Source organism: Odontesthes bonariensis, chromosome 10 (assembly GCF_027942865.1).
Source record: "Odontesthes bonariensis isolate fOdoBon6 chromosome 10, fOdoBon6.hap1, whole genome shotgun sequence".
NCBI lineage: Eukaryota > Metazoa > Chordata > Actinopteri > Atheriniformes > Atherinopsidae > Odontesthes > Odontesthes bonariensis.
Genome location: NC_134515.1, coordinates 28,183,450 through 28,198,685, shown reverse-complemented (window position 1 = coordinate 28,198,685; position 15,236 = coordinate 28,183,450). Strand labels below are relative to the sequence as shown.

At 41.1% G+C, this 15,236-nt stretch overlaps 1 protein-coding gene across 8 annotated transcripts in view; it reads left to right on the top strand.

Moving 5' to 3' along the window:
- The window catches only part of LOC142389871 (rap1 GTPase-activating protein 1-like), a 56,672-nt gene that overhangs the window by 5,826 nt on the left and 35,610 nt on the right, over nucleotides 1-15,236 (top strand). For 6 of the 8 annotated variants that reach the window (XM_075475071.1, XM_075475076.1, XM_075475074.1 and 3 more), the window contains exon 1: nucleotides 6,272-6,426. The exons of 1 other annotated variant lie outside the window; for it this stretch is intronic. In XM_075475071.1, the coding sequence (XP_075331186.1) occupies nucleotides 6,383-6,426 (44 nt within the window). In that variant the 5' untranslated portion in view covers nucleotides 6,272-6,382. Of the gene's footprint in view, nucleotides 1-6,271; nucleotides 6,427-15,236 lie in introns of those variants that run through there. One more of the 8 variants, XM_075475078.1, reaches the window with a different exon arrangement.

Sequence of the window (15,236 nt, the reverse complement as noted above, 5' to 3'; positions counted from 1 at the left end):
TGTGGAGTAAATTTTGTGGCTGCTGCTGACGTTTCAACAGTTACACCACAGCGTCCAGCAGAGGGCGCTATGACTCTTGTCTTTTCAAAGGCGCAGCTCACGGTTCAGGAATAAATGCAGGCTCATGTACTTATTTAAACACTTAAGAGTTACTCATAACACAAAGAACCCTGCTTCCATAACCAGCTTTTCAATGCATACAGCTCTGGATTAAACAAACAGCTGAGTTGCTCTGTTCTGCAATAGCAGAGGAAAATAAACATTACATTTATTATTTCAAGCGTGACCGGTAAGCAAACGGACTAAAATCTACCCTTTAGCTTTTTGACTTTTCTCCAGCAGCTGAGGGATTTAATGCGGAGTGCTTTGGGGTTGAGTTAGTCCCTGCTGTGGCGAGTGATCTATTGATCACCTGGCATGAAGACAAAGTCCCCCTTAGTTGCAGGGAACCATTCATCACGCCTGCCAGTGGAGAGATAGCACGGCACTGAAGATCCATTATAAGTGAAATAGATCTTTCTGTACGAAAAAAGGATCAATAGGCAACATGTCCCTGTGGCTGCCGCCCTCAACCTCTATCGACTCATAACTGTGTGTGCAACACAGACTGCCATGATTAATTGACCTCGAGATAAAGAAACGGCTTTATCATTAAGAAATTGGTTAGAAAATTCAGTTCAAGTCACTCAGTTTTTTATTTGAAAAATCTAATGGATTGATTGAAACAGAGTGTAAAGATCGTGGACCGAGCTCTTGCTAATGAGCAATACAAACCTCAAAAGAATGGACCATGAAGTGGGATGGAGCTCGTTGGGTTTAAGCGTGTTGCAACATCCCCTCGTTACTCCAGCCCTGTCCACCGTGATATCCAGGCCCTCAACTGTGGAGGCCATGAAAGGCCACAGTGTGTGTGAGGCAGTTTGTGGCTGCTTCCAGGGGCCTGAGCGGCACGTGATCCCAGTGGGAGGAGGGGGGGCTCTGGGGGCTTGCTCAGTTCCTCCCAGTCAGACCATCAGCAGTCCTTACTGTAACATCTTGTGTTATTTTCAGCCGTCTGCCAGAGGAGTTTGCTCAAAATGCGTTTCGAAATCCAGCAGAGGATGTGAAACCGATGTAAATTTCACATAAACTGAAGAAGTGAGAAGAGGCGATGGATTACAAACCAAATATCAACTCTTAATGTTCCTTTAAATCTCTTAAAATGACACAAAAAAAGTCAAGTGAAGTGTAATGAAAGAGCCTCCTTTCCCCAGCGTGACTCAGCGGGTAATTTGAACCTTCCAAGAATAACAAATGGCTTTAGATAATATGCCTTGGCACCGGTCATGCCCGCTTACATTCAGTAAGCTACCAAAGTTGGGAAAAGTGCGTTGAAAATGGAATACTCTCAGAGCTCAGCTTATTTCCTCATGCTTCAAAGCACAACTGGCCTTTGAATGCTCACTCCCTTCAAATATTTGCGTGGCACCCCTTCCTCCACAAACCCACCCTCTCCAAATATCCAAGTGTATATGTACTCCTTGTTGCTCCTTGTTGAGTCAAGTATCAGGGAAATATTTACAATATATACAGAGGCCATAGGTATTTTGTTCATACCATTACAGTGTAAATATTGTGGATAGATTAACTCCTACTTTATGGGACTGTTCATTTGTTAAGCTTCTACCTATTTTAGAGTCAAGTCCAAAAAAAACCAAAAATGCCCCTGCTTGGACCCTTGACCCTGAATATTTTTGATTATAATAATGATTGGGGAGAAATAATTTCATTAATTTAAAATGTTGGTTATGCTTTGCAAAGATGGACAAACTAATCATATTAGGAGAATCAAAACAAGTCATTGATTTACCAAAATACACAGATCAGATTTATTTCTCATGCATACATATACACATGAAAGTTGTCCTCTGCTTTTAACCCATCCAGGTTGGCACCTGTTGACACACATGCCAACCTGGAGCAGTGGGCAGCCATTCCAGCACCTGGGGAGCATGGAGGTACAATGTCTTGCTCAAGTGCACCTTGGCTGTGAAAAGGAGGTGGACTGACACCCCTCCAGTCAGTTCCACCAATGTTTTTGAGTGGCAAGAGTGGGAATTGAACCTGCCAACCTTCCAGTTATTGGACAACCAACTCTAACCACTGAGCCACGGCCGCCTGGCTGTGAAGTATATTCATTTTTACATCCTCTGTAGAGATGATGTCATTCATTTTCTATACCCACCCAATCCAATCATGGGGGCTCGCATAAATCTGAAATCGCGATATCCCTCCAACACTTTATGAGACGTATAAATTAAGAAGAAAAAGAATTGGCTGAGAGAAACTGAAGGCGTCGGGTTGAACAGTTCCTCTTTGCTCTCTGCTGTTTAGTCAACGTTTGTGCTGAACCAACAGGGCTGTTCTTGGCAAATTGAATCGATTCAGGATATTTGTCCACCCTGAAACAAATGAAACCATATAGAAAAACGCATTTAGAAACTTTGGTTTCTTTTTAAAGGCTCTGAAAGTTTAAATTACGATGCCCTACCGAAAGCCTTTGCTTGTTGTATCTGCTTCCCGATAAACAGACACAAGGCTCATATATTTCCTGCCCCGTCTGAGCAACACTGGGGATGAATGAATGTTATTTTTCCCCTCTGTTCAGTCCACTCCTCCTCATCTTTCATATACTACACACAGGGTCTAACCCACTACTACTGCTGCTACAGCCCAGACTGGAAATGAATTATTAAGTTTAATGGGGGCTCTATTTCTCAGTCACAGTCTGTAAGTGGGAGGAGATAGTCCACATCTACGCACTGTACTATACTTATATACCTCCACTGAGTGTTGGTTTATGAGGTAAAAATGATAATCACTTTAGAAGTATGACTTTAAATATGTTGATGATGATTATTCTGAATCTTTGATCCTGCTGCTGAAAGCCTCTCACGACGGAGTGCACTGTGAACTCTCATTTGTGTTTGTTGATATTATAGCGACGTCTGTGAGTATGACGACATGGCTATCAGGCAGGGATCTCCATTCGTTGTCCCCTCAAGAGTCTTCCTGCCCGTCCGCTTCCTTAAGGATAAAAGAGGAGCCAGAACCGCTTGTGGCACTGGGCCTTGTTCCCGCGGTGATGTGATTAAAGGCCTCTGTCTGGGCTGCACCCATTCAAATGCCTCAGGCACATCACAGCAATTGAATTGTCAGGAAAGCAGACAGGACTGAAAGTAGTGCCAAGACTGGCGTGCCAGATCAACAGAGCGTCACTTAAATAAAGTCGAGCTGCAGTGGCTCCAAGGAGCAGAACAGCATCTTTGCACCTGAGCTCATGGTTTGGTTGAATATTTCTTATTAGATTTGTTGAGAAGTAATTTGTCTTTGGTTTATAAAGCTTGTTAATGATCACCATTTCACATTGTTGCGGTGAGATTTTTGATCACCCCTCGGCTCGTACCTTCCTAGCATTATTTTAGAGCTCCTTATGGCTTCTACTTAACTACTGTGTTCGATTGCATTATCAGTAAATTATATGTTCTAATCTTTTGTTATTTGTCTGATCAGATAGTTTTATCTCTATTTTATCCTTTACTATAGTTTCCATTTTTAATGTCTTGCTTGTAACACTGGCTCATGGCTTACTGCTCATTTACAGTTACTGTTTTGTGTCATCAGGCAACATTGTCACCGTCAGATAAACTAGATTATGCAAATTATTTGACAAAGTCTAACAGTAACGAGCATTAGAGGACAATGGTGAGTCACAGACTGTGTATAAGAAACAGTTTGTGGGCAAATGATATGAATCCTCAGGTATGGCATCTTGCCATCTCGTTAAACGATTGCATTGTTCCTTATGAGTAAGGTTTGGATCTGTCTGAGAAGAATCCAGAGCAAAGAAAAGATGGAAGAAGTCACTGTGACGTCAGCCACTGGTGAACTGTTTTGGCTGTTTTGGATGTTTTGGATGTTTTGGATGGCAGTGGTGACCAGTTCGATGTATCTGATGCTACTTTTCAGACCCCATCAGTGCCTTTTTTTTGAAAAAGTGCAACCAATCTCAACTTTTAAGACAAACTTGAGCTATTCAATAGAGAATAGAGTCCCACAAGGACAAGATCTATCTGTCCGCTGCATAGGAGCTGTGCATTGAGCTGTGGGTGAGAAATAGCAGGCAGGCTCGCTATCTTGCGCTCGTGCAGCCTCAGTGCAGAGACAGAGAGGAGAGAGTAGAGCAGACGCAAAAGCAGCTGTCATCGTCTATCATTTAAAGAAAAGATTCGAGACATCGTGCCATTACTTACTTTCTCTCTTACTCAGCAGAGTGTGTGTAAAAATAGCTGAAATCACCGCACGGGCGTCTTTCATTTAAGTGGATGTGTTTTTGTCCGATGTCGCTGTGCTCATAAAGTCAGGATTTTATTAAAGCAGAGCAGAAGCCCTGCTATGTTGTAAAATGGATGACGGCTGAACACTCGTGGCAACATTTTCAGGTTTATTTTGCTGACTGATAAGAAAAATGGAAAAACAAAAATGTGAATAAGAGCAGCTTTATTTTGGAGTTCCTTTGTGTTGATACACAGAATGTACAAGCACAGAAAGTAGGAGAGAAGCAAACAGATGTAAAGGGTGTGAACAAAGCGGGATGCAATATGTGACATAATGTTGTCATCAAAATGCTAATTTGCATATCATGTCATCCAGGGACATTTAACTGACTAAAGCTATATTACACTGAAAATGACTGGAAATAAGAAGGTGGAGAAAGGGGGGGGGGGGGGGGGGGGGGGGTTGCTTGATTGGACAAAAGTATATATGTTTGAGGATGAATCTCTGTCCAGTTGGGAAAGTATTTTCTGGAAGACGAACACTGATTAGAAAGAGTGAATTTCAAAGCAAAAATTCTGACATAAAATCACCAAGTTATTAATTTGCTGGGGGGGGGGGGGGGGGGGAAGTGCCTCTGAAATCAATAATTGTCTCCGTGAGCCAAAAATCTGTCCTGTTTTATTCCCTCCAAGAGACAAAATGTAGACCATTACCAAACAAAGTCAGCCAAGGACTGAGGTGAAATGCTTTTTTAGACAATTGTCTCAGAGGGAAGAGGTGATGTAATTGTGGAGAGATGATGTAATTGTCGATCCGAATGATTGTGACTGCTTCGTACGCGCATTGATTAATTAAGGGCTTGTTTGCTCTGTTACGATGAGTGCTTTGCAGTTAATGTGATGAACAGATCATTGGACCTTGGGGAGATTAACATCCCAGGTTGGTGAGTTTTCATCAAATCATGATTTTAGTGCCAAATGAAGTGTGACCAGCTTAAAAAAAACTGCTTCTCCCATGTAATAAAACTGAATCAGTTTTTCCTAAGACTCACCGTGAAAACAGCATTCTGCTTCACCCGACATTTCTCTGGAAGTGAATGTCAGTTAGCTGGCTGATGCTTGAGTCTGCAGTCCGTCTTTATTCAATAATCCACAGCAGTGTTAATGCATCGTTGTCACTGCTGCCAGTTTATCAGATTCAACGGTCAGCTAAAGGATTCTCGATGTCCAGACACTCCACTTAATCAATGCAACTACAGTAGAGCTAATGCATGGTTAACACTGTATTACCTTAACCCTCATTCTATGTGCATACCAGTCACTTACAAAAGAAGCTGGAGGAAGATGAATGAACAGATTACTAACTCGTTCAGAGGTCGCCACCTACACTAGAGCAGGCAGGAGTGGATCTGTTCACCCGTATAAGGCTGTGTCACTGGGACATGTTTTAAGAATGATGAGCTGTTTGGGTGATGTATGCAGCTTGTTTGACCAGCTGCTGTGCTGTGACAAAGAGAAGGAGAACTAGTGTTACTAGACTTGCCTAAAGCAAACTCCCACGGTGTTAAGAACTTCTCTGATATGTTTGTTTTTGGCCATTTTATGACGTATAATTAAGTAACAAAGGGTTGGTCTGTGTGACTAAATTTAATGCTGTGCTGTTTCTTTCTTATTAAAAAAAGATTACAGTTATTTTGTATTAAAAGAAGAAAAGATCTGGAAAGTGTGCTCTTTGTAATCTCAGTGTGTAAGAGAGGGGATATAGCCTGTTTGGGAGAAAGACTGCCGCTGCTCTCCTGGTTCCCTGGGAGACTGGCATGGTCAGCAGCCCCCACTCAAGCCCCCCTCCCTATTGTCCTCTCTCATCCTCTTGCCGTTTCTTCCCTGCTTGGGAGGCGTGTGAGCAAGAAAGAGGCAGGGCGCGTTGGGCTTGGGGAGTGGAACCTAGAAGGCAGGCAGAGCATACAAACACACACGCTTCCACGCACACACAAACACGCTCAGTCAGCGCAAGTGACACAACTGCTGGCTCCACTCAGCTGGCTCGCTGCTCTCCATTTGCCGGTATGCCGCAGAGAAAGAGGAGTTTTACTTTTGGAGCCTATGGAGGGTAAGACTGAACAATCCAAATGATTTATTTCGCAGTTCTCATATGAGATTGGAGTGTGAGTGTCTGAGGTTCTTTTTTCCTGGCAGCCGGTTCGGTGACAGTGCAGGTTGTGTGCTTTTATGCTAGGAATCCATCACATGTCAAAACAATATCTCGTGTGTCGTGGCTATCAGATATGGAATGTGGCAAAATCAAAAGAGAGAACAACAAGTTCAGGGTACAGGAAAGTATGCGCAGTCATGTGCACACATATTTTTTATTTGTAAAGAAACAAATATGTAGCCCACTGTGCAGTTCCATGTTGTGGAATTTTACAGGATACTAAGCTCCAAATTCAGCAAAGAATTCTTTTCATGGTCAAAAGATAAACAGGTGCACCAGTACAACTGCATGCCTGACACTAAAAGTAGTGTGTGTGTGTGGGTGCCTGTGTTAAGGATGGCCTCAAGTTGTTAATCATAGGTTTTTAATTCTCCAGAGAAATAACTGCTACTGCAGGCTGATAATTGTGGCAGCTTCAGCTTTTTTCTGTTTGCCAGTATATATTGTTTTCATCAATATTGCAGATACAATCGGATACACAAAATCATTGCACATTAGTTGGCAACCTTGTCTGCTAGCCTCATCTGTTCTGCTTTAAGGTTTCACTTAACAGAATTTCTAGTGGCGAGAATGCATCTCACAAAAAAAACACAGAAAAAACTCTGGCATTGTGGTTGTGCGAACAGGCGGCTGTTGTAAAAGTTGCGACCTGATTACATTTGGTGTTTTTATGCAAAAACTAGAGGTGAGAATCTATAACGTCGTCAGGATTTGGTTGGATTACAATTCACCTACAAACGATGCGCAGTGATTGACGATGCATCTAGATGCGTCTCATTGTATCCATTCATCCATTTTCTATAGCCACTTAATCCAACTCAGGGTTGTATAAATCTGTGCTTTATATGTGCTTTTAAAATATCACACTATTCTTAATATATAAAGAGGCACCTCTTCAGTACAAGTACATTTGTAACCCAGTCAGTACTGTATATACAGTATGTTACATATGACTCCCCAGAGATTAGATCCCAGAGTCATCCGTACCAAGTCCTTTAGCTTGACTTCATGATACATATCAGGAGCTGTTATGGTAAGAACTGCAAGCACATCTTTTACTGAGTTCATACATAATTCTACCCATGTCTTTTGTATTGATGTACTTAATGTGCAGGTTAGCATCATAGCCAATTAGCTTGACTTAATGTAACTAGTGAGGTCAAGTTGTCTTCAGAGTAAGTTAGTAAGTTTCACCCCAATTAAAGGTCCATGTGCTACGTGTTTCGGGCACATTGGATGTGATCATTTATACATACCCGGGACTGTATCATGATGTTATGGAGACAGCTGCTGATGATGAGAGATGTGTCTATCTTGATGTCTTTCATTCAACAAAACCTAGAAAAACAGTTTAAAAACATTTGCAAAGACACTTTTGCTTCTTGAAATGTGTCTTTTAGTGTGAAGTGGAGACATTGTGCTGCCTATTTTCAATCTCAACTCTTCACGAGCCGTTACTACACGTGGACACCCGAGAATGCCGTGGTCAGAAGAATCGTGTCCAAAGCTTAGAATACACGCTTTTGCATTGAACACTTTAGGCGTCGCTTGCTCCTTTCTGTTTCTATTTCTGTTTCAAACAATGAGGAACTTCTATTCAAGTCAATTATGTCCCGCTTCACATTGAACAATTGTGATTAAAGGGCACCTTTTCTTTTGAAATGTGACACCAAGGGGTCCCGATGAAGCATCCATAGATGTCACATTGCGAATGAGAAAAGCTGGCTGTTGCTATTATAGTGAAGTTGGCATTGAGTAGACTTTTTTTCACAGACTGTTCAAGGTGGGACTGTTGTGCCTTCAATGTGTGACGCCATTGTGTTTTTATGGTGCAGAGGTGGAATGGCGGTTCAAAGGTAATACACCTTAGGAAGTCCCAGACAAATCAGCACATGTGTGTAAGGGAGAGTCCGTCCTCTGATTACCCAAGGACAAAATGTTATTTGGAAGGACGCAGTGATAAAGCAGGAATAGGCAAAGGCAAGCAAGGGTGGCATAACAGTGTCTTTTTTCACATTAACAGCAGTCTATGGTTGAAAGGGCTTCTTGCTGCGACAAGAAGGTATTTCCCACCCTCTGCTAGTAGGGTCTATAACATGTCCACAAGAGCTTGGCAAAGCACAATCAGAAGAGGGGATTAAGAAAAAGCAACACAGAGCAGACATTCATGTATTGTGTTTTAAAAAACTGCATTTTTCAAATTTTCAAAAGGAAAGACTTGAGGAGTGGAGATGAACTTTTTAGAAAACCTTATCTTTCTCAGGCCTTCGTGTTACATGTCGACTAGGAAAAACTCAGACTAAGATAATATAGGCATTCTACCAATATAAGCCAAAAATAACTAAAGATAACATACACAATTGCTGAATTGTACCAGATTTATTGTTTAGTTTTATGGCCTTATTATAGACCTTTCTAAATTTTTTGGTTTATGCCCACTTCCACCCCATTAAACACACTTGCGACCTGATTACATTTGGTGTTTTTATGCAAAAACTAGAGGTGAGAATCTATAACGTCGTCAAGATTTGGTTGGATTACAATTCACCTACAAACGATGCGATGTGATTGACGAGTCTTTTAGTTATACCACGGAAAGCAAGCTAAACATGAAAGATTTTCAGCATCCAAGCAAACAGTGTAATTCATAAAGATAGATTAAAATCCTAACGCTTTACGCCGACTTTTTCGCTGTGAGGAATTCTAATGGGCCGACGTGTTTGTGCTCATGATCTGTTGCTTTCTTCATCCATGTAGAAGAAGAATTGATTGAAGGCAGTGGGGAAACGGATCGGCTTTCTATATAAAACAAGCAGTTCCCTTTTCTGTATAGCAGTGGCCTGGAATGGCCTTACACTTGACATTTTAGTATGTCAGTCTGATCCATCAGTGGGTGATCTGTAATACACTGCCCCCTGCATACCATTGACATTCACTGAAAGGAACGCGGCCCCTCTGCTCTCTGCAAATGATCGTGTAATTGAGAAAATAATGGGATAATAATGCCACTAAATGTGCCTTCTTCTTATGGTTAGGTTCTTTTTTTTTTCACTTTTGGGAGGTTATGGCTGTTTCTTCCTGCTATTACAGGTAAATTGTCATTGAATGCAGAAATCCTCTCAGGCAAGTAGGACCATAACGCTGCAGCACTGAGATTTTATATTCCTTTACTGTGTTCTATTAAGGATGTCGTCATCTTGTAGAACTTACAAGACTTAGATGTCTATGTATCACTTGAGACATACTGTTGCTATGTGCTCATGTGTCATGGCTTTCCCCTTAAACTCCTAATCATGACATGCTCACAGAGCCATGAGCTGTTAAATGAACTGAATGCTCTCCCAGCAGCCTCAGTGAAATGACCTTTAGGAAGCTTGAACAATGGGGTTCTATGTTGTAGTGTCCTATAGAAAAAGTGGAAGAATGCTTGTCAGTCCTGTTCAAAAACCCATGAGTGGAAAAATAGACTTTGTTTTGAAATCCGAGACCATCCCAGTTGTAATTGGTATTCTTAGGTCAGCTGACTTGAAAATGTCATCGCCTCAAGTAAACAAGACCAGTGACTGTGTGAAACTGTGCCTCTCGGTGTGAAAAAAGAACTCTGGATTCACAATAACCCTTGTGTAAATAGGTTCAAGATTAAAAAACGGTTTATTTCAAGTTAACTGTTTCAAAGTTTTTGTGTAGTGTGTTGGCCCAGTAAACAGGCACCTGATGTCCTGTAAATGAAATTAGTAACTTTGAATAAAACAGTTTTTTCTTTTCACTGTTAGTGCTGTTTTAAACAAAATAAGATCTGGTATCCAAGCTGTATTGTTCCAAGTCTTGTACCTTGGACAAAAAAGGAGACAAAACAGAGAGGTGCATTTTGTTTGACAAAAGCAAATGTTTGCATGATTAAAGACGATTACACAGAAAGGCTGACCCACTCGAGAACACGAGTACTCAAGTACTTTCCCAAGGGCTGAGGCAAAAACAAACAGGAGATGCAGGCCAACCAGAGGGCTCTTCAGTGCCTATGCGGAAGGTCCACCTTGCATATTTACTTGACATTCACATTCATGTCCATGACAGCAGGCCATCTGCAGAGAACAATAGGGAAGGAAGGCAATTGACGAGCTCCGGTCAATTATCTGATATTGACGATGCCACTCATTTTTTATTTTTGCTCCGACACATTGATAAAAACACATATGTGTAAATATCATTCTGAGAAGTCATCGTGAAAATACAAGGCCTCATAAAGCTTCCCACGAGTGTTTATGATTATGCACAATGACTTACAACAAGGTGTAGGGACATGAAACACTGTTGTCACCTTAGCAGAGAGCTAGGAAGCGTTACAAATGCCAAACTTATGATCCACTATGTCGACTACAAACAGTACTTCTCATTGAGATATCATACGTAATTTGACAAGAGTTTAAAGTCTTGTACATGCTTATCATCATGTGCAAAAGCTATTACAGAGGTGTTTTTTTTAGAGTGAAAAAAAAAGACACACCTATGTACACACATTAATGTTTGAACTGTAGGCTCAGTGAAACTGGTGGGTCGTTATAGAAAAGGTTTTCACGGGAAATGGCTGAACTCTTTCTAAACATTTTGCTATGCATTGCAACGCCAATTTCAAAAAAGTTTTGACGCTGTGCAAAATGTAAATAAATCAAAAGTCGCTAACATGATAAAAGCAGCCAAATAAAAGAGCACCTTGGAGAGGCAGAGTCTCTCAGAAAAAAAGATGGACATATGTTCATCAGTCTCGAATTGGGGAGCAATTTGGAAATGATGTTCCTTCACGTAAAATTGCAAAGATTATTCCATCTTCAAAAGATTCCCAAGAATCTGGAAACATCTATGTGTGCAAGCGAGACAGTGGAACATCAACCCTGTCAGCCCATGATTTTTGGGCTCTCGGGAGGCGCTGCATTAAAAACAGCCATGATTCTGTCATGGAAATCCCCGCTTGAGCTCAGGAACGCTGGCAGAAATCAGTGTCTGTGAACACAGTTCACAGCTTTACCATACAACGCAGAAGCTATATGTGAACATCTTCTCTGGACCAAAGCTCATTTGAAATAGACCGAGGCAAAGTGGAAACTGCTCTGTGGTCAGAAGAATCGAAATTTGTAATCTTGGATGCCCTGTATTATGGACTAAAGAGGAGAGCCTGCTTTGCTGACGCTATAAGGGTGGATCGGTGCCTTTAGAACTGGCAACTTGCACATCCGGAAAGGCACTATCAATGCTGAAAGGTATCTACAGGTTTTAGAGCAACGTATGCTCCCATCCAGATGATGTCTTTCTCAGTGAAGGCCTTGCATATTTCAGCATCCGTTAAAGCAGCATGGCTTCTTAGTAAAAGAGTCTGGCTGCTGGACTGACCTGTCTGCAGTTCACAATTTTCACCAACTGAAAACATTTGGCACATAACAAAATGCAAAATATGACAAAGAAGACTCAGGACTGTTGAGCAGCTATGGGACAACATTCCTTTCCCAGTAGTTCTGGTCTCCTCAGTCTCCAGATTGACTGCTTCATTGACTGCTGTTAAAAGAAGAGGGGATGCTTCACATCTGTAAACATGGCCTTGGTCTAACTTTTGGAGCCATGTTGCTGCCATCACATTCCAGGTTAACTTCAATTTTACATGAAACATTTCACATCTCACTTTCAACATTTGATGCCTTTTCTATTATCTATTGTGGATAAAATATCGGTTTATGAGATTTTCAAATCAAAGAATTCTGTTTTTCTATAAGTTTTCTCGCAGCGTTCTGACTTTTTTGGACTTGAGGTTGCAACACAGTAATCCCACTGGCAGCAAAGCAAATAAAACCTTGTTATAACTTTAAAGTTCATATGAATGAAAGGACCTACAGGAACCAAAACTTCCGTGTGTGCACTTCACATAGCGGATATTGACCGTGTCACGTTACAGCGATGTTGGCAAGAATATTACAGTAATATCTTTGTATTTTTGGCCCCGGTAACCCCTGAGGCTGTAGTTGAAACAGAGAGTGAGAGGGACATACTTCATACTTTGTAGAAATGGATGACATTGCATCTCTGAAAAGATGCTTATTTCCACACAGCAGTGTTGTAAAGTTAATACTAAATTATACTTGTACTTATCTTTTAGAAAAACTACATTCGGTTACCTGTTATCACGGAATAAAAGAACAATTATCATTTCATCAACAAAAAAAATGCTGCTGTGTTCTTTGTTCGTTTGAAACATGATGAAAATAGCAGTGCCTATAGCGGTCAGCTTAGCTGTGGTACCAATGTGTTAGTTTTCATATATACTGTATCCTACAGTACTGAAACAAAATGAGGACATTCAGCCTCTATATACTCTTTTATGTGGGCTGAATGAGCCCATGTCAATAGACTCATTCAGCCCACACAGTCTGAATGCTGTCTGCCATTCAGATCTGGTCACGTTCACCATTGTTTCTCTTACCCTGAGTGGCATTTGTGTGGAAATTGTTCGTTTCTGAGACTCATGAGTTCCTCTGTGTGATCTATTTTTGAATTCACCCGAAAGGATCGGGGCTGTTAAAAGAAGATAAAAGAATACCTGACACACCGAGAATGTGTGTTTATGTGGGTGTTAATGGGACAAAGACTAAAGAATAAATAAACGGAATCAGCTTACACGTGAAGGTCATTTTTAACAGGAAGGTTAGTCCATTAGGAACATTATCCTCATTCGCTCAGCATCAAGCAGCCCACACATACGAATGGCAGGTTAACAAGGGGGTTACCCGTTGGTGCAGATTCATTTCTTTAAAAAGCACATGAATAACATGTCAGGTCATATTGTGTATTACTAACACAGTTTTATTGTGCCCTTGAGTTAAGTAGTTCCTTGAAAGGATGACTTGAACTTACACCCTAACCAATTTGAACTTGCAATATGGCAGATAAACTGTGCCTGAAGTAACATGCTATTCACATGGATGAAATCACACGGTTTGGTCATTTTGGAAATAAGGGAGAAGACTTTTTCTCCATCAGCTTCTGCATGCTATGGTCATGCTCTATTTGTCTTTTTGTGAGACAAATGTCCGTCTGTCAGCACAAACTTTGCTCCGAACCAATTGGTGTAATTTTGCTCGGAGAGGTGGGTACACTCTAAATTTTTGCCCTATTTTCTGTTTAATCTGCCTGACCACCAAAAGACAAACAACCTGTATAATGAACATTGACACCGATGACCAACTAAATAACCCAGGAGTATCTGTTGCACATCTTTATGGGGAAAGCTGTTAGACAAACACATGTCTGTGATGTGTTATATGTGATAAACACGAGATATAGGCTACACAACTTCTGCTGCGTAATATCAGGGGGAAAGCATCAGTATTTGATTGGTGTCCCAGGTGTCATGCCAAAACTAAACCGATCCATACAGTAAAAATAAGACGTACAAGCAAATGAGAGGCTGAAGCAGGCAGGACATGTCTTTTCCTTTCTGGGAAAACTGTAGACTTGCAGCACGCTGCTGAATGTGATGCTCATCAAAGGGCATTCAGAAGTAAGTGCTCCATAATGAGTGAAAGTTCATTGGTTGTACTTTGGTGAACTCTATTTGGTGAACATTGTGTCAGTTTTTGTTGAAATATCTTAACAAGATTGGATTGTGATGAAATTTGGTCCACTTATATTAATATTTCACCCAGAATTTACTCCTACATTAAAATTTGATTTTGATGAATATTCAGTTTAAGATCTGCAAAACAACTATTAGTTCCTTTGGGCCTTAGTTGTTGTGTTAAGTGATAATGATTTAATGCTAAAAGGCATGAGCATGATGAGCTATTTGGTAGAGCGACCCACAGCTCATCAAGATCTGAAACCTGATTCTGACCACACAAGCCAAAGTAGTTGAAGACCCCTGGTTTTAACAATGCACAGTATTCTTAAAGTAGGCTAAATAAAGCTGGCAAAATAAAATGATGTAGCGTAAAAGGCATACGCTCAAGTAAAGTACAAGTAGCTCTAAATTTGACTTAGCATTACGATATTTGAGCAAGCTAAGTGTACTCAATCATTTTCCACCGTTGCAGGTTGTAGTTGTCATTTAGTGGACTCCAGGTAAGATGTGTGACCTTTTCACCTCTTTTTGCTTGCAAAGTTTTAAGCCCAAGGAGCCAGAGGTTCTCAGCTGCTGCTCGCTAAACTGTGTGTAACACTGATCACGGCTCCAGCAGAGGTGATTGTAGCCGAGGGGAAGGGGAGTCTGTTCTCATTCACAAGGATCCTGTTCTTCATGTGGCACTGGTTTCTCTGCTTCAGTTTGCGCAAATGGCTCTTACTCAAAGTTCTCAAATTTTTGCTGGAGGTATGTTGTCCGGATTAAGCTAAATTTACTGTGCCTCTTATAATTCAGATATAAAATTACTGTAGGAACGAGTCACCGCTGCAGAGTTGTGGCTGAATAACAAACATGTTTACTTTAAGCTGGATCTCATTCGGGTAGACTTCTCATCCCAGTCTGCTGACCTACTTGCTGTGAGCCGTGTTGCTGACTTCATATATACAACAGACCCCCGCTCATTTTTAAATCCAAGTACATGTTTAAAAGTTTGGGTGGAGGAGGAGGGAGGTACAAGCTGCAGTGAAAGGCAGATTAAGTCGAATTGTCGAATTAACTCCTTGTCAAGAGTCACAGCTGCTGACACAGTCGTGGGCTTCTGAGA